Source organism: Colletotrichum acutatum (genome assembly GCF_030867785.1).
Source record: "Colletotrichum acutatum strain CBS 112980 chromosome Unknown BDZ83scaffold_50, whole genome shotgun sequence".
In the NCBI taxonomy this organism is placed as follows: Eukaryota; Fungi; Ascomycota; class Sordariomycetes; order Glomerellales; family Glomerellaceae; genus Colletotrichum; species Colletotrichum acutatum.
The window spans coordinates 218,975-242,798 of record NW_026849044.1 but is presented as its reverse complement, the minus strand read 5'-3'; the positions used below and the strand labels follow the sequence as shown (position 1 = coordinate 242,798).

Below are 23,824 nucleotides of genomic sequence, written 5' to 3'. Positions count from 1 at the left end.
AGCCAGCATCGAGTCTCGACTCTTGTGGTCTCCAACTTGCTGCTCCGACTAATGATTTCTTTTTCTAGGAGATAAAATAAGTCAATGCGGACTGACGGTTCTCACTGTCGATCAAGAGCTACGGCCTCTCGCCACCAGTTATCTAGTAGGATCATAACAACACATTCTCGCTGCTTGCACATTTCGCACTTTTGAAGCTTCGAGATATGACGCTGTCCCTCTGGTCCGCGACCTGGAACCTGGTCACGATCCGGGGCCTTGGAACACATCTCCGCTTTCATATCGGGCATTCGACTGGGAGGCATGTACGGATACCACGAGATCAACAATTTAACAGTCATACAGGGAATCTCATCCTGATCACAGACTGGCTGGGTCTGTGAGGTAACATTTACTGGTTTGATGTGGTTCTCGAGGAAATCAATAGCCTCTGGCGTGACAAAGCTGATCAAACCTCTATCACAACCCCATTCCTGTCACATACTCGCTACGGCGTATCATACCTGTCAGATTCTTGGGCAACAGAGCCATGCTTTTTGGGTCCTCGGCATCGTTGGTCCGGAGGAGAGGAACCCTTTTCGTCTGAAATGGCCCAGTCAGAAACCGACCCTAGTGTAGGACTGGCATCATCCCACTTGACCCCGTATTACCTACTTTGTGGGGTTTTCTTTTCTCCAAGTGTGGATTCGCTTTCTCCCAAAGCATCTGTCTTGCAGATGAACAAGAACCACTCGGAGTCGCGGAACTACCGGAGAGAAAATTGTCGTGCGCCTGGCGACTAGCAATTTCTCTGTGCGTATATGCAGGCCTGGTGGGCGACCCTGAACTTGTCAATCCCAGTCAAACCCTGGACGTGGGCGTGGCTGTCCTGAACCCTGCTTCCTCGCGGCAGCTGCAAGTTGCGTCCTGTCTCTCCATTATGGCGCAGATGTACTGCTAAGCCAGCAAGTGACCCGATTGAAGGTCTTGCTTTTCCATCTTTTGCATGGTGTATTGGCTATCGTTTTTATCGAAATGGCGGTGTTAGCCACGGGTTATCGGCACGGAGAACCTGGCCTCAAGATCAAGATTTCAGAAGCGAGATTTCGTTGTAAAAGAAGGTTTTCTGGAACATGCAATCTTTAGATGGAGAAGAATACGATTTGGGCCTGGGGTGTTTTAATTTAAAGTAGTTGAGAGAGATACACTCTCGAGACCTGGTCTCCTCGTGGGGAGCCGGTACATGTAGGGGCGTTTTCTTTTTCCTCTCTAAGCTCCCTACCCCCCACTGAGTATTCTTTTTTGACATATGGGATGGCGCAAGTTGGGCCACATACGCCAGGCTGAGAGTGGGAGGGCTTATAAGTTCTCGCCATCCGCGTTTCCGTGGCACAGGGAGCCCCGATATCTCTGGTGTTTTGCCTGAGCCATACTTCGCCACCTCGACTTACAATATGGACGGCTCACTAGAAACACGAGTTCCGCACGATGACATCCAATACAGAGGCATGCAGCTCTTTGCTGTCCAGCTGTCCTTTATGCTCGCGGCCGGCTTCTTCGTCTTGGCTAGAGCCTACGTCAAAGTATGCATCGTCAAGAGTTTAGCCGTCGATGACTGGCTTATCTTCGGGGCCATGGTCCGTACTTTGCCCGATCCTCGCATTCGCCCCTTCCTACCACTTACATGAACACCTCGCAGCTTGGTTACACAGCATACGGTGGCATCGCCCTCCACGGCATAACCAACGGTGCCACAGGAAAGCACATCACGGAGCTCACAGTCGACCAAGCCGCCGTCTCCCTCAGAGCCTGGTACATCTGCGAAGTCCTATATTCCCCAATCACGCTGGCGATCCGAACCTCGATTTGCCTCTTGCTCCTCCGTCTCGCTCTTAACAAAGTCCACCGTTGGATCATCTACGCCAACCTCGTCGTCGTCTGGATGATCTCCATCGCCTTCTTCTGCATCATGACCTTCCAGTGCATGCCCCCGTCCTACTTTTGGAGGCAACTGTACGGCGATCCGGGGTCTTGTATCAACTTTAACATTGTCCCGGACGCGACCATTGCACACAGCATCATCTCGGCGATATCAGACTGGTGCATGGGTCTGCTACCGATTGCCCTTTTGTGGAACGTCAACTTGAACCGGCGGACAAAGGCACTCGTTGCCGTTCTCCTGAGCATGGGTATGGTGTAAGTCAAAACATTTCCAATAGCGTGGCGTAGCATCCTGTTTCTGACAAACATCTAGTGCTGGCGTTGCTCTCATAGTACGCATACCATATGTGAGACGTCTCGCCATCTCGGCAGACTTCCTCTACGAAACAATGTATGTCCCCAAATGCCTGACTTGACAGGAGCACCTGGCTGACCTTTTCCTTCGACAGTGACGTCGCCATCTGGAGTGTCCTGGAGCCCGCGCTAGGCATCATCGCGGCTTCGGTCACCAGTCTCCGACCTCTCTTCCAGAACTGGGGCTTCGGATGGAGCAACAAGAGCAAGCAATCTCGTCCGTCGGGCGCGGGCTGGGTCAACACGAGCGGCCACCCAGGAACAAAGGAAACGTCCGGCGCCGTGGCCAGGGGAGGCAAGTCCGAAAATTCAAACTCCACCGTACGAACATTCAACGACATTGACCGGGCCTTGTCCGGCACCGGGTCCGATATCGAGCTGAATAAGACGGTCCGGGACGACGGGCGGGACGAGTACGAGGAGTACGACGCGTCGAGGCCGTCTTCTGATCTCGGTCAGAGAAGTCACGCCCAGGAGACGCATGCGCGCGACAGGCCGGTCATTAATGTTCGTACAACGATTGATATCATGTCGCACTCGAATCACTCAATCGATCAAGTTCCGCCGCCGGCAGAATGCTCTGCTGGCGACAGGGAAGAAAAGGGGGCGGGAGGAGAGGCGGGGGATCGTAGGGGCAAGGTGATGTAGGCGATTTGATATACCCATTTCATTACGTTCGTTGTTTTTCTTTTTAGTCGTAGATTCTGGCCATAGATCGGGGTATATGGAGTTTGGGCGTGCTCATACCACGCAGCAGAAATGTGTTATATTGAGAGGCCATACGCCTCCAAGCCGGGTAATTTGACCACAGGCTTTTTATGAGAAATAACGAAGAAACGACCTGAGAACGAGATGCTGGGATTGTTTAAACGATCTATTCAATGAATCATATCCTCCGTGGATCGTATTTAGAGGCGAACTGCAGTCTATCCGGGGTCAAATACTAATCCATCGGGCCAGCCGCATCGCAAGCTCGGCTCCGAACTACCGCTTTCGGTATCGTGGAATCACGTCGCAAGTTCTTGCGGCAACTTGCTGGATCCCGTTCCTCTGAGATGGCCTATTGATACGTCATCTCGATATTTTTCTTTAACTTCTGTAGCCACGTGGCAAGGGGCTCTCCGGACGTGGCCGGATGCCTGCATGTGGGAAATTCCCGATCACAGCCTCATGCTGGAAGGGTTTGTTCGGTTCCGAACTTACGGACTCGGAACAATGCAGACGCCTGGAGATATAAAAAAGGCATTTTCACTTATACCACGCTTTTGACGTACTGATCCTAGCTGGGACACTCTTCATTTATTCGACTTATCCAACTCCTCGAACCTCAATCATACTGTATATCGTCTTACATCCTCATTCCCAGAACAACAGAACTACAACATGAAACAGCTTCTCAACCGGCCGATCTTCACCGCAGCCTCAGTTCTCTTTATGCTGCCACTCATACGCCCAAGTCAAAGTCTCATTCGACTCGACATTTCGCACCATCGCCCCCCCAAACGACGCCTTCGGCCAAGACGCATCTCATGTCCGCGTCGTATCAGCCATCCTCCTCGCCCTCTCCCTGACCTTCGTCCTCATCTCCCTCACAGAGAGCAAGCGCTGGTCCTCCACCGTGCCCACGGCCCTGACCCTCGGCGCCGCAACCTGCGTCCTGCCCGAGGCCGTGGACAACTACCTCGCAAACTGCTACTGGTCGCAGTCCCACGACCCGTCCCAGCTCATGTTCACCTTTCTCGGCCGTGAGTTCGACCTATATGTCGGCATCATCTGGTGGTCCTTTGGCGCCGTCCTCGGGTGCACCATCTTTGGCGCCCTCATGCGCGGAGTGAGCAATAAGACGCTGTTCGTTTTGCTCGGCCTCGCGGGGCTGTTCGACGTCGTTCTGGAGGAGTGCCTGCTCAACTACGGCGGGCTGTACCTCTACTACGGCCACCAGCCTCTCGTGCTGTTTAGTCTGTTCCCATGCTGGTGGGCGTTCTGCAACGTCTCGGCCGTGTTCTTGGGAATCTCCATGACGTACCGGTACCGCGAGTGGTTCAACGGATGGAGGAGCATTTTTGTCTTGCCGATTCTGCCCTTTTGTTACGTTGCGGGTTGGTCTCTGGCGGCTATGCCTACCGTGTATGCCGTTCACGCCGATTACAGCCCCGTTGTCACGCAGTTGTGTGGTATTCTCACGTGTTGTTTGGCTTTGCTTCAGATTGGAGTCATCATGGATGTTGTTCTTAGGAGGCAGGTTTTTGAAACTGATCACACTTCAGGTCGCGTGGTTCGATTTAAGGAAAAGGCGTGGTCGGTCAAGCCTCGCAAGTAGGCGAGGCATCGTAAGACTCACCTTTCTGAAAAGAGTAGTATTGGGAAGATAAGGGGCCACCTGATTGAGAATCACCTTTTTGTTTCCGAAGAGGCACAGCAATACTGTGAAGCGTTTGGACAATGATTTCAGAACCTCTCATTCATCACCTACGGCATCCGCTTGGTTGTCAAACAATATGACTCTATGACTTGCTATCAACATTGCCAGTTCAATCGGAACCTGAAATGTCAGAGTCATTGTGAGGTCGTTATCAATCGCGTATGATACAGAGTTATGCAGGCGGAAGCTTTATTGGACTGGTGAAAAGCAACTGCACGTGGATCAGAAAGAGGCCGACCGAAGTGTACGCTATGAAGCGACTGAAGATGGGGGCATCTCCCGCTCGGCAGTAGACATCAGATGACCCCCCTGTGCCGATAACCCTAAACTCACCACTTTCCGCCCAAGAGACGATTGCGCGGCTTTTTGTAACCCGAATACAAATCATACTTCGACCTCTCTACTTGTCCGCTAGGTATGCCTCTCAAGCTGTATAATCACCACTGCGTGACTACGAGTTTCATCCTTACCCATCGATCACCATCGTCAGTCTGGCGTCATGTGACATAAAGGTACACCGCCCTGCTCATGCCCAGGCATCCCCCGTCTAGACTTGGTACACTTTTCTTTGCCGAGATACGTCACACTTGGAACCCTGTTTCCTCTGAAGTCAGAAAGGTTGCTGAGTCCCGAGAGATGGGCTCACGCAGGCGGCTATCGCGCCTGTACGACGGATGACTCCCAATTCCCATGGTGACACGACGGCACTTACATGGACTATGAATAGATCACGCCGCCGTATGCCTCTATCAGTGATCCTGCGAAGCCCCTTTTGCCCCTGTCGTCTGCCTAAGGAACCATGGGGAAGCCGTTGATGCTTGGCTATGTTCAAGCACTGCCGGTCAGTCCGTTAAAGGCTTCTGCGGCTGAGGAAGTGCTGCAGAGGCCGATGTCAAGTCCAACGGGCCTCAATCTATTCACACCATCGTCGATCAAAGCGATTGGCCAGTTATCGGGAGCCGTACAAGAAGACGAATAAGGTGCCATGATGACCCTGTCGTTGAAGCCTGGTTGGTTCTAGGTTGCAGCGAACGAGTCCGAATACCCAACTGCCTAGGGTAAGGTAGACCAGGACCGTCGTGAGGCCTCTCGGCCATGGACCCCCTTCCCTCTGGCTTGTAAGGCGTTCCAACCGATTTCCGGGAGTTTGGAACCACAGAGAGAACAGCCGTACTATGCTTCGAAGAAAGCCTTGTGAGGTGTTTATGACGGTCGTAGGAGCACACTGCACAGCAAAATGGACCGGGTCCAAAGGGCCGCGACAGTTGGAGTGATGCGGCCGGTGATGCGGCCAGAGGAAGGCTGTGATTTGGTAAAGTTGGATTTCTCATGGAACCCAGAGCCTGATAGACGTCAGAAAAGGGAAGAAAGTGGGGCGCGCGAACAACATGAACGTCCAGCGGTCGCAGAACCGGCCGGTCCGTTCGGGGCTGTGGTTCCCGTTTTCGGCGTAGCCACGGTGGGGTTACCAGCGGCCCGTTTGCGCGGCCCCAGGCCCCCCAAGAGGCAGCGGTGAGTGGACAGTTCAGAGAATACCTGAGACCTCATTGGGCAGCCGGTTTCTGGTCTCCTCCTTGGACCAATGGCAGCAACTCATTCGTGGCTTGAACCGTGGCTGGAAGAGCTTCTGGCGGGAATGGAAGGCTGCCCAGGAGCCCACGGCACCGCGACGGTGGACGACGGCCCTTCGGCGGTCGGCCGTGCGGTTCGGCCTTTGGGCGATAGACGCGACCCCACTTTTAACCTCTTCACCCGGGCCAGGGTACCTTACCCAGTACCCCGGCAGCCATGATACTGCCTCTCTCTCAACTTCGACTTCTCGTCTTTCCATCGTCATCGTCAAAGTAGGACTCATCACAATCTGGCGAACCACAGCACAGGAATCAACGTAACTCTTATCCAGGCTCTCATCGTCGCAGCGCGTTCTACGTTTCCCCCGGTGTCTCGTTGAGTCGTCCCTTCTTCCCTCCCCCACTTTGCCGTACTTCGTCCTATGAATCGCGCCAGACGAGATCTTCTCGGTCAGTTATCCCATTGTTCATGCGTCGTAGCTTTCTTCCCCGGACCCCTGGACATGGGAAAAGAAGAGATCAATGCCCCTCTTCTTCTTCTTCTTCTTCCTCCTCCCCAATGCCACGAGCGCGCCACCGGCACGCCGCACGGCGCAAAGACCTTCGATCTGCGCAGTCCGATGTTTCTCTTTGAGCCCTGACCTTACTCTGCATTGCTTTCCTCCCCACCCAAGCTTCTACGACCACCTGATGTGGAGTTTCACGACCCAAAACCTTGTCCCAACTCTTTTGCGCAGCGACAACTACCTAGTTGCGCCCCAGCCCGAGCTCTTCTAACCCATCCAAGCCATTCCGTGGCATGGTTGCTGAGCTCACGGCGAACATCCAGACTTCGGTCTCGGCCAGGGCGAGCCGATCTCCCACATCCCTCCACCTCATCCCGCCTGATTCTTTTTATTTTCCCAGCAGCAACAGGGGTTCCAGGATCAGGGGTGGGATGAAGATGCAGGAAAGAAAAAAGTTTATGAAATGGAATTGTTTCTAGAAGGTGATCTGATCAGCTTCTCGCAAGACCGGGGGGGGGGGGGATGAAGAGAGGGATCCCGAACCGGCCAGTAGTTGTCCTCGATTCTGCTCTTACTCCTTTTTACCGCACCCCTCCTCCTGCTATGCGTCATATTGTCCATCTCCATGAGACCTGTTCGTCCACCACTCGTGTGCGAGTACTCACCAGGCACTTCTTGGTCATGTCTTCATCTGCCTCCTTCCGCTTCTCCCCCCTGCTCCAACATCCCATCTAGCATCGCCAGCTTCGCCAACTAGCACTAGCATTGGGCCTCTGGGGGTCTTGTCATAGTTGGCCTCACTCCGCCCCCCCTTTCCTCCTTCCCCCTTTCCCCTTCCCATACCCCCCTGCCATCTGACCTTTGAATCCTATAAGTAACCCGTGAACCGATTCACCATGGAGACCCCTTCTTCATCAGCAGGCTCTGTGAAACATATAGAACTCTACTGCTCCTTCGCACACCATAAATGTCTTCATCATCCTCTCCCACCCCCGTAGCCAAGTTCAGAGAGCTCTCTCTGGGAAGAAGGATGCCTCCCACAACCAGAGCCCAGGCGCACCGGCAGTCCCTCAGCGATATCACCACCTCAGATTACTACGACGATGATGACGACGATGGCGGCTACGAAGACGACGATGGCGGTGGCCCCAGCAGCTCCGAGCCAGAGTCCGATTCGGACTCGTCTCTCGTCGACGACGACGACCACTCCGTCATCCGCTCCCCCTCAAAGCTCGTCTACAAGCTCGACATGCTCTCCCACGACGCCCGCCTGCGCGTCCGAGAGGCCTTCAAGGACCCGCCCCGCCTCTCGCTGCAGTACTGCCGCCTCAGGGACGACGTCTACGCCTTTCAGATGACGGAGCTCGTGCCCCGTTCCATCCGCATAGGATCCCCCGACAGCCCCTTCGCGACCCCGCGATGCTCGTGCCGGGAACAGCAGCAAAAGGCCGGCTCGCCCTGCAAGCACCTCCTGTGGCTCCTGGACCAGCTCGTCAAGCAGACACTCTACGACCACGACCCGACGTCCCCCCTGACGATGACTGCAGACGGCTACCCAGAAGAGATTGGCGACCCCTTTTCCGACATCTCGGCCTTCCATCTGGACGTTCTGGCCGATGGTCTACGCTGCGACGTCGTCACCCCAGACTCGGAAGAGGACTCTGAAAACACTGACTCGGACGAGGCAGAGGAAGAAGGACAGGAGCAGGAGAAGCAGCAGTACCCGAACTCTCATCGTGTCGATGAAGCCCGCGAGATGCTCTCGGCCGTCATGTCCTCGTCTCCTCCGGAAGACTACCGCCCAGATCTCTTCTCAGATCCGCCCTCCACGGGCAAGAAACCCGTCAAGCGTCGCGACCTTGAGGGCACAATCTTCCGCATGCTCCTCGCCAACAACGAATTCTTCCACTACTTCCTCTCCCAGATGCGCTCCACGGATCCCGTGAACGATCGCTTCCGCAAGCTCTCACAGCGCGTCGACCGTGTTCTGCGCGAGCTCGACTCCTACGCCACCACCACCAACACCTCATCATCAGAAGGAGGCTCAGCAGAGGGTCCCCGCGACGTAGCCTGGGCCGCAAGACACATCAACGGCGTAATAGGTCTCGTCCGCACCTCAATCTTCAAGCGTGACCGGCCCCTAGAACCCCAGGAGCGTACAAGCGCCGCCCGCACCCTAGTCCACATCCTCGCCGCCGTCGTAGAGCGCAACCGCGACTTCGTGCCCCCGACATCGACGACGAGGCCCGCCGCCATAGCCCGCCGGGACAAGAACCTCTTCCTCCGCCTCGTCGGGGACCGCGACGAAGACTTCGTCCTCGGCGTGCTGAGCCTCCTCCCGCCCGACGCGGCCGCGCCCTTCCTCCACAGTCTCGAAGACATCCTGGACCAGCTGGGCATCAACGGCGCGCCTACCACCTACGTCGAGAAATTCCGCTCCCTTATTTCTCGCTTGAGGAGGCCTGGTGGCAGCGGCTTAGCCATCACAAGCTCGTCCGGGGCGGGGTCGAAGCGCCACGGACAGAGTCAGGGTCATGATCGGGGACCCAAGAGGATGAGGTGACGTGGGCTTACACGTACATGTCCACGGGACGATATTCCTATACTGCAACCTTGTTTGATACAAGAAGGAAAGATTGGGAAGTACAGAGCATTTCTCTGGACCTTGGGGAGGACAGGATTCTTACCTTATTTCTCTTCACACTTGTGTCTGTGACACTCGCCCCCTTTACCTATACTTCTCATGTTCATGTAAATCCCCTTCACACTCCCTGTACTCCCACACATCATGTTGCTCATTTAGACTACATAACTGCTAGAGGATGCATGGCGCCAAGTCTCTAGGCAGTGACTTTGGTCGATTGGTTGCGGCTTCGGGCATCTCATACTTTTGAGGCCTCTCCTCTCTTGTTCTGCAATACAATAAATACCACTATCTATCCCCGAGTCGTTCATCTCTAAGTGAATATATCTGTTCTGATCTGTTTCAGCCCATTTAAAGCCATCTTTGGCCTGGTGTCTGTTCCTAATCATAGTTCATCCCGAATCTTCTCTAGCTCATCTAACACGCTCTGTAAGCTAGGTCTGTTGAAGTGATTCTCACTCCATTCTCCACTCGGTTTTGAGTGGGCTCTCATGGCCAAGAAACTCTCGGCCCACGCTATCTCACGTTTCCACCACGCCGCAGCAGCTTGTCGGATGTCCTCGGGATCAGTCTTGTTCTCCTGACCTTTGAAAACAATCTTGTTGCCCTCTCTACCGATTTGGTTACCCAAGGTGGCACGACGGCCACTTGTGCAACGGTCGATGAGTGAGCGTAGTATCGGTGGCGTCCTGAGAAAGGCAGGAAAGTCGACGTCGGTCTCCCAGCGATAAGACTGCCACACAGCAGCTTGCTGAGGTGCGCTAGCTCCCTCAAAGATGCACCATAACACTCTCCCGAGCATGTACACCTCTGATGCCTCCTGCTCCCTTGGGCTGAGACATGCCCAGCAGATATTGTAGCCGTTGGTCGGATTTGTATACTCCTCCCTCGCTTGAAGAGACTCGAAATCAGGACACATGCGTCTCAATATCTCGGCATAGTGGTCTCTGGTATCCTCGGGTATATCGTCATCTGTAGCTAATATGCGGATGTATTCAACGGCATTGATCTCTGGGGACGCAAATTCGCACCACACCCCGCGCTGCTCAAAGTCGACCATGACTGCATCTCTATCCTTTGATAGGACGATATTGTCGAGGCGGAGATCCGGGTAGAATGTACCAGAGGTTCTGCGGTGGTGTAGTACACCAGATGTAATCTGTATTGACCATTTGAGTTGTTCTGTTTGAGAAACCGTGTTGTGGATCCGTGAAAGAGGCACAATGTCTCTCAAAGTACCATAATGATGATATTCGAGAGTGAAGCCGATGACGGCAACTTTGCTACCAAAAGTGCAACGCTTCGTGATGAGGTGTGCGGGACATGACATGATGTTCTGATGTGGTATTGTTAATAACAGAAGCTTAAGCTCATGGTACAAGTACTTGGTGTAACTTGTGAGCGTCTTCAAAATCCAGAGGCGGCCTTTGATTTGAACAAGGCAGACACTGTCGTGGATCTGCTCGACAACATGAACGTCGGACAAGTCGATGCATTGCGGTATGTGGACTTTGGGTCCCCACATCTCAGCGAGGGCGGATGCCGAGAGCAGTTGACGTTCGAGGTAGTACGTGGGTGCGATGTTGATCTCTATGGCTCTGACATCGAGAGAAATATCTTTGAAGACGATGCGAGACCCAAATGGCACAGATCGTAAGAGTCCCTCTGGGTTAGGCAGTCGCTTCGTCCAGACTTGCAAAGCACGAAGAATGTGCTTGGATATATTCAGCTTTTGAACTCGGGCGCGATCTTTGGTATGAAACGCTACATCCAAATCCAATAATTGCCGGATTTCAGGCGTTTGAGTCGACTGTTCTGGCACGAAGGCATCGAGACGCAGCGGTGGCGTTGGATGGAGAAACGTAGGAAGGACGTAGAATTGCGTCCCGAGTCCTGTACAGCCATCGATGCGCCACAGAGGATTTGGCAGGGGTTCGAGGCTGTCGATGCGATTTTTGGGATTCAGCTGGGAGCACTCCCATTCATCGGCCGGTGGAAGACGATGTGGGATGCTACTATCACGGTGCTCGACCTCTGACAGAGAGACGTCCGTGAAGGCTGCTGTGGGGTGAATGATGCCGTGAATGATGTCCGACCCCAGATCCATCTTGTGACGATAGCTGACAAGCTTGGGCGATGTTGAAATCAGACTAGCCAATGGCGCTCAACGTCATATAGCGAAGGTGTTTCACGGCATCAAGGAAGTTGATGGAAGACAGCGCAGAAGAAGGCGACAATTGGCGCTTTGGAGTAGGGGGGGGGGGGACGAAACTGTCAAATGACAGATGGACAAATATTCGGATGTTTCCTGAGTCGTATATCACCGCAGAAAATCAGCAGGAAAGAATACTTTCGAAGCCTGCTGTCGATTCTACCTACAGATGTGCCGCCACTACTGCGGTGACTGACAAACAAGATGTTGACCGATGGCGGGGCGGCACGACGTTGCACGAGGCAATAGGCCGGATCATGAAATTTGGCGATACCGGTGACAAGGTACGCATGGACTGAGGTGTTCTAGTGATCCAGGAAATGATCGTGAGCGTAGGCGTGGGAATGGGCGTGGGGAATTTGCATGACAATGTTGAGTTCCGATTTGTGTGCTTGTCTGTTGCCCTGCATGCGTAGCTGCAGTTGGAAGGGGAGATGTGCCAGGTCCTCAAGCAGGGCGCCTGATTGGTCGAGAGGAAGGATTGACGGTCAAGATGAGGAGAAGAGCTGTGTTGGTTGACTCGGGGCGAATTGGCAGGAAACGAGTCGAGCACAAATGGAAGTGCGAGGAAGATGTCAACCATACGATGCTGGCGGTAGAAGGGGGTGGATGTGAATGGCGATGTCACCTCGCAAATCTGCAACTTGGGTTTCTGCCCACTGAGAAGTGACAGTGTCCGCGGGCCCTAGGCAGCTTCCTTGTCCGCGAGCCGCACTAGTTGGACTCCCGTCGATCTGCTTGGCCAACGCCGTTGCGGCTTCCTGCCTTGTCTGCCTTGCGTAGGTATGAACTTTTGATAGAGGCAGGAGGCGCCAGTTTAGGTAGTGTAAGGCGAACAAGCAGACGGTAAGGCATGCGTGCGTGTGCGAGCTTGGAAGGTGCCGCGAATTCACCTCCTTTGGTATGTGGCAAGGTGCTCAGCTGGGCAGTCAGGCAGGCAGTCAAGACAGACAACGGAAATCGGGGGGGGGAAGAGGCCACTTCGCGGTTTCTTTTTCTCTTCTACATGGCCTCGGCCCGGCAGTCTCTCTCAACGCTATTATTTCTTTTTCTGAGTCGCTACTTGTATCGACGTCGAGCAGCGGCCAGCCGTTTTTGTAAGACATTGAGGCAGCGTGCCGTAGCTTGGATCGGCGTTGTCTCGGTCGCGTTCGCGGGGAAGGCTTTTGCTCCCGTTGGCAGTACATATGGACGTGGATTGGCTCGACTGCGTGGCTGGACAAATGGTAAGAAACCGTAAACGGGTAGAGAAGGGGCATTCAATCCATACAGACCAAATCAAATTGTCCGGCCTTTGAGTGAGCGACAAGGTGATGGACCCGGCTATTTCCTTAGCTGTAACTTGGAAGCTGGCAGCCGCAAGAGTTTCTGGAGTAAGTGTAAACATGGTCATAACGGGAAGCTTGCAGAATGCAAGAAATAAGCAAAGCGTGGCAGGGCCTCAATACCTATTGGTGCAACCTGCCTCGGGGCAGATCTCAAGGGACAAGTATTATACTTAAGTACTATTTAATGTGCTCTCTGCTGAAGTAGCGAAAGTGGAAAGTGCAGGCATCTCGCTTCGTACTTACATGAGGTAAATGTACGGATAAACAGGCGAGGTATCCGAAGGTAAGGTAGGTGCGTCGAGGATGAAGTATCTTCTCGTGCCTCTCAGTTGTCTGAGCAGACGGAAGGATGCAACTTGGTCATATATCAACAAATGCAGAATGCTTGCGGGGCAATTGCTCTGGCTGCCTGGAACTCGTTCAGTCCAAATAAAGTTGACAATGCAGTCGCCTTATGGAGGTCTTTGTTTGTTAAGGTAGGTATGGTAAGCCAATACGGAGGAAGCACACAACCCAATTGAATGGAAGCTAAGGCACCCGAGTGAAGGCAAGGAAGCCAAGGTGATTAGGTCACAGGTGAGGTGAAGTAAGGTAAGGTAAGGTACCTTCAGGTAGGAAGGGACGGGACGGTCCTTGCCTCCACTACCTACCTATCTACTTCCACGGGTCAGAGGCGTGCTTGCATCTTGGGTGGAATCCAAGTGACATGAGGGAAGAGGTACCTTACCTTACCTACCTGCCTTACCTTATTCTTGCTCTCCTGCTACTTGCTCAAAGTGGTGAAGGCGCACTGGCGCCTGCTTGCCTGCCTTCTTCTTGCAGGATAACCCGGAAGGTACCTACCACCTCTTGCCTTCCATTAGATAAGGTACCTTAGGTACCTATGGCACTCCCATGGAATTATCAAGGTAAGGTAGGTAGCTTCCTACCTTATTCACTTTACCTAGGTACCGGGCTACCTCAGACAAGAACAACTTCTTTGTCCAAAAGCGTCGTGACTTGGCGTCTCAACGTCCCTCGAGGTGCAAGTAGCACTGTAAGCGCAATCACCTCTTTTCCTCAAAAAAACCAAGGCACCTTATTCTCTCGTGATCTTTTCTGAGTTGAGTCGTTGATTAAACCTTAACTCAACATCGGCCTTCCGGCATCGACGGTAGAAAGGGCCTGAGCACACGCCGACACTCCGTACTTCTCGGCCGGTCGGATGAAGAACCTCAGCCATGGACGTGTCGCCCGGCACATGAAGCTTTGATTTTGCATTCGGACCACCCGACCCGGGATGCACTCCACGTGACGAAATCGGCGCCGTACCTGAGAGCGGAGACGAAGCTCCCTTCCATTCCTCGCCTTTGTATCGGTATCTGCCTCCCGCATCTCACATCAACCAGTCACGGCAAACCTCAACACTTCCTACTGTCGATTCTTGCGTCTCTAGGTGCTCTTTTCTCGCTGCATGCTGCCAATCCACCACACCACTCGTCCGCTTCTCCCACCGTCGTTGGCTCGCATCTCTGCGAGGGGTAGCTTCTGGACCATCTGGCCAGCGCCGGCAGTCCCATACACGTCTTTGGGGGTTGCATTGCCGCCGATGCTCGATGTGACTTTGTCATAACCTCCGGAGTGCCCTCCGGCCCACCACTACGTTCAACCCCGGGAACCTCAGCCAAAATCAACGAGGACAAGGGCGATTTGTCTCGACCGACCTCGCAAACGTCATCCATGTACGGATTCCACCCCTCAACAGTTTATCCAGAACTGGTCGAGTGGATGAAGGCCTATGGCACTTTCGACGACGCTGTGGCCGCCCAGCTGCGTCTCGGCCAGAAGCCGCTCTTCGCTGGGGGTCCGACAAGGCTCGCCGTTCCACAGTACACTGAGGTATTTCCTTGCCAACCATCCTCAAGCAAATGACTGAACGCCACGAATCGCTAGACCAAGATCAACATAGTCAGCTTCTGCTTTGCTGCTCCTCTGCACAAATCTGCGGTTGGCATACGTTGCAGTTTCCGATGTTCATCCTAACCGGGTGGATACATCCACTCCATGGGCCGATGCTGGTACCCGAGTCTCCCGTCCGCCAGCTCGGCCCCTGGACTTGACCGATGTGCAAGGTTGTCCTTGTTCCGCCGGGGACTAGGGCAACGGGACCTCTTCCGCAATCACCGGAGCATGCATGCGCAGCCGCTTCATGTACTATTATGGGATGCTGAAAAGGGCTCGATAGCCAAGGTAGGTTTGAACCGACTCAACCAGAAAAGAAGTCCGCGCGGAATTCACTAATACAATCTGTAGACCCCATGTCCGCCTACCCGAAAACTCTCCCCGCCCGTTCGGACACGATTGCATGCTAGCGCATTGCAACCTATCTTGTCCAGTGCTCAGTAGATCTCAAGAATCGGCAGAGAAATGGATCATTATGCTCGTCTTACAGTCTTACGCATTGATTAGCGTCGTCCCGATTAGTTCTGCGATCCGTTTGAACTTTGTGGCAACTGTAGTGCTCTACTTAGCCTGCCAGGCAGTCTAATGACATCTCGGCAAAAAATATTCCAGCAAAAAAATTCTCTAGTCCAGCAGTAATCATTCGCCAATCCACAAATCGTTGCCGGACTATGTGCAGCATGGTCTGTAAGCGGCCAGCACACCCTATTCACGAATCACCGCCGCTCTAGCTGCAGCCTTGGGACTCGAGACTGTGGTACCCGACCAAAGTACGGATACAATGTTGAGTGGTTGAGCATCGAAGCATAGCACGAGGCAGAGCTAGACAAACCAATGGCTGGCAACCTTCGACGAAAGTGGGCGGTACGGAATAGCGCTGGGGTTCGTAGGTTTGGGGGCACGCCACGGCACATAATTTCACTTGGCTATCGACTGGCCTTGCCGGGATGAATCCACACACTTCCACGGGTCGAGTCTCTGGTCTGTCGAGCGACCATCCACAAGCGAGGCTCCCGACTCACCGGTTGCCCATTTGAGCTTAAACTCTCCACGGTCTCCTGCGTCCCACCAGAACTCGGTATTCCTGGTCGTTCATGCCTGCTCTGAAGCAGCAAATTGCAACCGTGTTCGCTGTTGGCAGGCCGATTTTGTGCGTCTCACAATCACCGAGGCCTGGTTCAGGGATCCAATCTATACACATCCGCTCTGCGTGGCCATCTCGCAACGCTCTTACTTCACTTCGCCTCACTCGACTGGTACGGCGGCCTGCAGAGGAACGTCGGACGCTGATTTGATACGAGATCGTTAGCGGATGGTTCCCTGACCTCATCAGCTGCATCGACAGAGGCTGCCATCATTGGTGACGCCCGCGCATGCAGAGCTTTGCTTTCGACAGGCGCTTTTGCCTGTAAAATGGCCGAATCTGTTGACCGACAGGTTTTCTCGAGATGAATGTCAAAAGTTTGCTCTCAGCCGGGACACCAATTCGCAGGGCCCGCACGCAATGCACCCTTTTGACCAACGGCTGCTGGAGAGATCGTCTCTTCGCGGCCAAGACGCCGTGCGGCCGTCGACTTTCTGCGACTGCGGGTATGCTTGCAGTTTCGTAATGGTAATGAGTCTTCAACATTGGCTGCTCGTGAGCGGATTTTATGGGAATTTCCTCTTTCCAACAACAATCCCTCCCTCAGGCAACACGCCAGGACCAGGGGCTGCGGGGTGGTTGAAGGCGGTCAAGGCCTTTTTGAGCAAACATGGGGCTGCCCAAAGTGCGTATTCTGCTGCATGCTTCACTTTCTGACAGCCGGCAGGTTCCTTTACTGGCGCTCCGAGGGACGGCCCAACAGTACGGCCAGACCTAGGTAGTCAGGCCAGACCGGCTGGTGGTGTTGGTGGCGGTGGACGTACACCCGGTTACTGGGGCAGAGCGGCTACATCATCGTCAAGAGCTGAAGATATTAATTTCACTCAATCATGTGCAAGCTACAGGCTAGATCGACTGATCGATCGACTGACAGGTTTTCAGACGGACCAATAACACTGTTAGATGAGCCAATTGGGCTGTTGACGACCCAGAACGAAAACGAAGCTCTTCACAGGAAATATCTTACTTACCGCTTTCGTGGGTCGGATTCTTTGTCATCTTTCGTCCCGTCCATATTCAGAGGCGGCACAGCAAGTCGGGTGTGCCTAACACATGTTCATCAGCTTTCCGGGAGCAGTCTCACTCTTGGAAAAGCGGTGACAATCTCTGGATCGGGTTGGATACGCATTGTCAGAGGAAAATAATGACGAGGCTGTTCTTAGCCACTCCAGGCATACACACGCAACCCTAGACTTGCAGGCTGCTCGAGCGATCTAACTAAACGAGGGTAAGTAGGCAAAGGGTGTCAGACTCTCGGGACCGTGGCGCGTTTCGATGGAACGTCGAGAAGCACAGAGGTCATATTGGCAAAAGAAGCGATTAGGGAGCCAAATCTGGGGGGTTGCGGCCGCACGCGCGGTGGTTGGTTGCCTCGGCCTCTTGGTAACATGGCGCACGTTGCTAGCCGGGCGATGGAAATATGATGACTCCCAGTCTTAGATCACGTCGTCGCCCGCATGGGATCTTTCATGACACTTCACGTAAGCACACGCATCCGAATCCACATCTCTTGGCCAGACAGGAGACAGGACAGCCTTGGGCATCCATCCGCCTCCCGAGACCAGCCGATCACCAGTATGTGAAGTTGTAGCGGCCTTTGCAATCGTTGGCTAGTAATCGTATCGACATTCGCCGTGAGCAACAGTCAGAAGCATCAGCAGATCCGGCATCAGAAGTTTGCCGACACTTGATTGGCCAAGCGCTTGGCCCTTCCATGCAGACGAAGCAAACGGCACCTGTTGGTTACACAAAAAGAGGCGGAAGTGAAGGCCAGAATCAGGATCAGCAGCGCTCACAACAGTCGGTTCCATGGTGTTCTCTCCACCACCCCTGTCGCCTTATTCCCATCAGACGGGCAGCCTGAAATCCATCCACTCGGCAGGGGCGGGAAGATGCTCGGCTCCTCTTCTCGCGTGGCGTGGTCTCAAGAACCCCTGTCCTCTCATGAGTACCCCTCAGACCGGTGAAATACAATTCAGCACGGGTGCAGCCCACTTCCTCAACTTTCCTCTCACCGAGTCTTCTCACTTCAGCCTCGACTCCTTCGAACTGACCGACCGACCGACCAGCACAGGATACGCCAATCGCCAGCACCAGAGTCTCTATCGGCACGCTCTCTGATTCTAGCCTGCCAGCGCGCGCAACGCTGTGCTCCACCGAAGGAGACATCGCACAAAGCAAATAACGAGAACGACAGCGTCTCAAATTCGCGCCGGACGGGCGAAACATCCAGGCGACTAGGCTCAGGCCACGGCCAGCAGCATCTGCGACATCCGTCAAGAACGAGGAGCAACGGCTGCAGAAACCGACTGAGAGAGACAGCGGCAGCTGGAGTACCCCCCTCAGAGAAAAAAGAGAGTGAGGGAAAAAACAAAAGAGCAGAGCGGCATACGCATACCTCCAAACACAAGCACGCACACGCACGCAGCAGCAGGACTTGCCGTCTTTTCCTTTGGTTCATCCCCCCCCAGTTTCGGCCGAGTGTATGCTGTCAAGCAGGCCTGTCTGTCTCTCTTCACAACGGCATTCTAGCCTGACTCCCTACCTCCATTTCCACTCCTCTGTATTCTACGCCGAGTAATTCTTCCTCCGCCTTTTGTTCCTGGCCGAGTCATCAACCCTCCTTTCCTTTCCCCTACCATACCCTCTTTCCTGTACTCCACTCGCGCACAAGGGGTGCCATTATGTGGCAATGGCTCTCGTGAGACCGTAGCTCCCTCCCCCACCCCCTCCCGGTGAGGCGCAATTTTCTACGCTCCCCTTGTGCTTCGCTGTGCCTGCTCACTCCTACTGCTTGCTGCTTGTCTCTGCCGTATACCTTATACAGGCCACAGATTGTGGTACTTGGTCTCGCTACTAGGCTCTGTCCAACACACCCTCTCTCGTTGCATCAATCATGGTAAGAGATGTCCCTGCTTCCCGGCTGGCGGCAGCGTGCATGGGATATATCACCGATCTTCCCCAATGTCATTTGAGCCCAGCCGCTGTCCCAGCACCCGCATCATCGCACACACATCGTTCCCTTATATCTTTGTTAGCCCTGGCTGTTCCTGTTTGCTCTTCAATCCCATCCCCCCCTCTGCCCTATTGCACTTTGAATGTGCGGTGGATTGATTTCATCTTAGAATCACAATCATCTCAGAAAGCGCCGGGTTCCCGGCCCCGAAGACGACTCTTCTATAGTGCCGGGACATCACAGCTCTTCGCCTTCTCCATATGCCAATATACACTTCTCTACCCTTCACCCTGAGACCCAAATCCTGATCAACCAAGTCGCGGACTTATACAACATCCCCGGCTTCAGACTACACCAAATCCTTTCCAACACCTCTCAAATAGAAAACGCCCATAAGAGACAAAGGCTTGTATCAGGCTACTCCATGTCTTCTCAGTACGCAGGAGGCTCTCTTCCTGAGGACTATGAAGAGAAGGCTCCACACATTGGGCAGCATGGCCTTGTCAACGTCGAACTAGATCGTTCTTCAGGATTTCCGGGTCCTGTCGTCAATGGATTGACTCAGGGCATGCAGACGCTGGCTTTGGCGTTCTGTCAAAACTGTTGGAGCACCTGTGCTGTCACCAATGATGGTATGTATTGCGGCGTACCAAGCAGTCGTTCAACTCTTACTGATCCAATAACCAGGTTATCAGCCCCTTCCTGGGTCAGAGGTTGCTACTTATGACTATGGAACAAATAGCAACAGGCCCTATGAGGTTGAGAAGCCACCCTCAGCGCAAGTCTCTCAACCAGACGCCTATGTTCCTGCTCCAGTCGTCTCTAACACCCAGAATCCATTTCCGGCCGGAGACAACAGTTTGCTGGGCTCCTACGTGTCCAGCTATCAACCTGTACAAGAGGACCCCAACCAGACATTGGTGTCCCAACACTCCGGACCTGACACTGGCGTCTACGTGACTGAGGTATCGGCACCGTCCTTCTATTCCACAACACCCAGTGGCCATGTTGGTGGTGAACCCAGTTACTCTAACGCAAACTCCCTTGACCGTCATCTAACCCCGAGGGAGACTATGCCGCCTACATACGGCGGCAGCATGATGGATATGGTCATATCTCCAGCGTTACATACTCCCACATCTGTGCCTGTTTCAACTGCCAGATTTGCTATGGACTCCACATACCCCATGTCCTGTGTCAAGACTGAGGATATGGACGGTTCTATCGCCAACACTCACGTCAACGCCAGCCTTGATGTTGTTTTCCCTAATCAGCGCCCACCAGCTGCAAAGCGTGGCCCATTCAAGGACCAGAAGGCTCGGGAGGAGACAGCAGCAACAAGGAAGAACGGATCTTGCATTCGATGCAAGATGCAGCGAGTGAGAGTAAGCATCACAGAGAGGTTCGGAGTGGGAGATTCGACTGCTAACAAACGACATTAGTGTAAGACTGACCCAGATGATCCGAAGGGGCCGTGTCTAGGCTGCAAGCCAAGACCGAACAACAATCATCACAAGCAACTTATCCGCCAACCTTGTGTACGTCACAAGATCACGGAATGCCATTTCTTCAAAAAGGGCCAAGCACCTGGTTTCGAGTGGACCCAGCGCTTCAATAACGGCATTGTAGACAACATCAACAACTGGGCATCGAATGAAGTGAGGATTGTACGCTTGTGGGAGGGCTACACTCCCAGCAGTATGTGGGTTCAGCTTTCTGTACGAGAATTCGTTCCACAACCGGGCGACAAGCTGGAACGGACTTGGGTTACCGAGGAAGGTGAAAAGAAGTCTGTGGCGATCCCCACGTACGCCATCACGAACCTGGACGACGCACAGACGGCGTATGAAGACTATATCAAGAGAGGCGTCGTTGAATGCTTTAACTCGGTCGTGGAGAGTGTGATGGGTGTCAGAGACCGACTACTCTTTGAGACCTACCTCAAAGCTTGGAAACTCTCGCAAGATCCTTCAACGGCTCAAGATGAGAAGGACCTTTTGCTTCAAACGCTGGAATTGTGGATGGCAGTTCGCTTGACGACGAAGTCAATAGAGATTGTTGGGGACGACACGCTCGGAATGACACGCGATATTCTGGATAGCAGCAGCCCGCAGCACGGACGCATCCCCCTTCCGCCGGTGATGGGGGCTCAATTGGACTTGGTCCTCATCCAGCATATACAGACGAGACTTCGACGAGAAATGTTGGAAAAGCTCCAAAAGATGACGCTGCAGAATAAGCAGAAGACTTGGTTGACCACCTACCTGGTGACATTTATGTTGCTGCACAACATCGCGCTTGTGACGGATCACGACGCTTCATACGCCAGGAAGCACGGTATGAAGGTGAGTCGTGATGGAAGATGAGCGGGCTCTTCGGCTCGATGGGGGACTAGCCACGAACTGCTTGAGAGAATGAGTTGACTGACAAATGATCTTTGCCCTGGCAGACAAAATTCGCAAGACAGACGGATGTCCAGGAATACCACATGGGTAAGTGTGCAATAGCTGGCTGAAGCGCTTGCTTTATGTTCAGCGGTGGCCCAATCTGTTTGGCTTTTCGTTGAGTAAGACATGCTGACGAAAGCCTGACGAACAGGAGGAACAATTCTCCTCGCGTACTTCCACTACTGCAATAAGGGAATCTACCCATTTTCCGAGGATTGCAGAGACCAGGACTTGCGGACACTGGCCCAGCTGGACGACGATGCGGTGCAGTTTATCCACTACACGCGCGCAATGGCAATGCAAAACAGTCAGTGGTAGCCCTTGTTTCCTAAACCAAGCCCCCCCCCCCCCTTGTGACCGAGACGGGAGTATTTTGATGCGTGTGTGTGAGTGTGTGTGTGTGTGTGTGTGTGTGACTGTTTTGTGCTAGAGAGATGGACATCCCTTGGATCGGCAGCGTGACAGGCCAACCAACAAGCTGGGAGTGGTGACTGACGTGATTGAACTAGAACGTGAATGGGAAGAGGTTCAACGAGCCAACCAGTACGAGCAGCCATACTTCTTCGTCAGCCAGCTCTTCCAGCGAGACTGGCAGCCCCAAACGTGGGCATATTAATCGAGGTGGGCAGGTGGAGAGGGATGAACGCCAGGAGGTGAGGGGGAGGGCGATACTTTCCGTTTGGATCTTGCTTTTTACCGGGACTGGGGAGGGGTGCACACACTAAAGCAACGTGCAGAGGCGCAATGCGGGAGGGCCCAAAAGACAAGTCATTGGCTTTTAAAGGTTTGGCATTGAAGGCGGTGTTCATCTCATGCTTTCATTTTCTTCAGATTTGTTTTGTTCTCCCCATCATTCACGAGCAGGCCGTTTGAAACTTACTTATTCTTCTCGTTCGACCGGGACTCTTGAATCGAAGAGGTCCACCTCGGTCTGTCTGTTTATTGTACGGAGCGATGATGACGGCAATGGAGGGAGAATGCATATCGGTGGCTCTTTCCCATCCTTTTACTTTCCTTTCATCTCACTTGCTCTACCGTTTCTCTCAAGGGGAGATATCACGGCAGGTTTGCGTGTGGGCAGAGGAAGGAAAAGTGAGAGGGGGAAGTTTCACCGAAGTTGACGACGATGACGATGGGTGGCAAAACATGATCAGGAGCCGAGGCTTGTTGTTTCTGTTGTTGTCCATAGTAACTCTATGTGTTTGTACTCGCCCGATGGTTCCGTTCAGCGCATCGTCGTGCCGAGATTGTGCATGTCCCATGATTGACTGTGGCGAATGTCGGATATCGGTGTATTTTGTGCCATGTTACACTGCGGTATATGGTTCGAAACCTCCGAGAGTTCGCGATGTGCATCAGAGACAAATAATGCTTGAAGTCGAGGAATGAAAGACCCGGAGCTTATCGAGTTCAGCATTTCGTTTTGGAGACTACGAAGTTCCATGTCGACCCCCAACCCTCGCCAATGGTTCAACCAGGGGATGCGCGCACATGATATTTAACTGCGTTCTGGTTTCAAAAGCTCGAACACGTCGTCCTGGTCGAGAATGGCTCGAGCTGTGTCGATCCGCCATGTGCACCGTTGGACAGGGTCCTGCAGGTGTCCTTGCAGACGTGTGTCCAGTCGAATGGTGTGGAGTTGGCGCAGTTCTATTCGTAGAAATCCTTCACCGGCCCAATGCAGACTCCGCTTTTCATCAGATTTCATATGCATCTCTGGTTCGCGGGCCGGTCCAGTGCTGTCAAAAAAAAGTTGAAAAAAAAAAAACCAAGACAAGATGAAAAAGATACACATCACATTCAGAAAAGATTTGTATGCACGCGCGCGCCCCAGACCCGACTGACATATTCGTGCGGTCAATGGGGCATCTAAATGTTTCAAAGTCGGGTGGCAACCTGGGAAAGGCCGGGAGGTTTGAATGATGGATCAGCGGGATGGAGGATAGCGACTGGCGGGATGGGAAATGGGAGATGGGGAATGTGGTGTGGTGTCGTCGACTAAGACATGTCGGGCAAGCAACTCGGATGAAATCCGGTCTGGACTTGATGTTTTTCCCTGTTGGCTTGGGGGAGTATTTCGGTCTCTGAGGGTGTGCAGGTCTGAGATGGTTGTCGGTAAGGCAGGCCTCGAACAAGCCTTGATTGACGGAGGGAGATGGGGGAGGGGGCGTGAGGAAGAAGGAAGAAACCCCTTGAAAACCCCCCCTCTCACCTCTCCTTTCTAAGTAAAAGACATGCCTAATTGAAATTAAGGTACGAAGAATGAAAACGAAGAATAGATTCTTCCCGAGGTTCGCTGCATTTTCGTTTCCGCACTGCGACCAGAGTTATCAAGAACGAAAGAAACAAACATTGGGTTGGGCGGTTAAGGGAAGAAAC

General features: G+C 53.4%; 6 protein-coding genes across 6 annotated transcripts; 5 read left to right on the top strand and 1 right to left on the bottom strand.

Moving 5' to 3' along the window:
* The first annotated feature begins 1,108 nt into the window (after positions 1–1,108).
* BDZ83DRAFT_348746 (uncharacterized protein) lies at positions 1,109–3,006 on the top strand. Its single transcript, XM_060502508.1, has 4 exons — positions 1,109–1,616; positions 1,679–2,175; positions 2,234–2,311; positions 2,370–3,006. Exons 1-4 carry the CDS (start codon positions 1,434–1,436, stop codon positions 2,920–2,922), a joined length of 1,311 nt encoding a protein of 436 aa, XP_060364668.1. The 5' UTR covers positions 1,109–1,433; the 3' UTR covers positions 2,923–3,006.
* A 769-nt stretch (positions 3,007–3,775) lies between these two features.
* Positions 3,776–4,721, top strand: BDZ83DRAFT_348610 (uncharacterized protein). The gene has a single exon (XM_060502505.1). It carries the CDS (start codon positions 4,001–4,003, stop codon positions 4,592–4,594), a length of 594 nt encoding a protein of 197 aa, XP_060364667.1. The 5' UTR covers positions 3,776–4,000; the 3' UTR covers positions 4,595–4,721.
* Positions 4,722–7,803: 3,082 nt separating this feature from the next.
* Positions 7,804–9,336, top strand: BDZ83DRAFT_578425 (uncharacterized protein; the record flags this gene model as incomplete). Its single annotated transcript, XM_060505120.1, has 1 exon — positions 7,804–9,336. One exon carries the CDS (start codon positions 7,804–7,806, stop codon positions 9,334–9,336), a length of 1,533 nt encoding a protein of 510 aa, XP_060364666.1.
* Positions 9,337–9,802: 466 nt separating this feature from the next.
* Positions 9,803–11,524, bottom strand: BDZ83DRAFT_578448 (uncharacterized protein; the record flags this gene model as incomplete). Its single annotated transcript, XM_060505123.1, has 1 exon — positions 9,803–11,524. One exon carries the CDS (start codon positions 11,522–11,524, stop codon positions 9,803–9,805), a length of 1,722 nt encoding a protein of 573 aa, XP_060364665.1.
* Positions 11,525–12,347: 823 nt separating this feature from the next.
* BDZ83DRAFT_348584 (uncharacterized protein) lies at positions 12,348–13,065 on the top strand. The gene has a single exon (XM_060502504.1). The coding sequence runs from the start codon at positions 12,483–12,485 to the stop codon at positions 12,867–12,869; it is 387 nt and encodes a 128-aa protein (XP_060364664.1). The 5' UTR covers positions 12,348–12,482; the 3' UTR covers positions 12,870–13,065.
* Positions 13,066–19,422: 6,357 nt separating this feature from the next.
* BDZ83DRAFT_578435 (uncharacterized protein) lies at positions 19,423–22,061 on the top strand (the record flags this gene model as incomplete). Its single annotated transcript, XM_060505121.1, has 6 exons — positions 19,423–19,630; positions 19,686–20,383; positions 20,441–21,343; positions 21,448–21,490; positions 21,597–21,752; positions 21,955–22,061. 6 exons carry the CDS (start codon positions 19,423–19,425, stop codon positions 22,059–22,061), a joined length of 2,115 nt encoding a protein of 704 aa, XP_060364663.1.
* Positions 22,062–23,824: the final 1,763 nt, after the last annotated feature.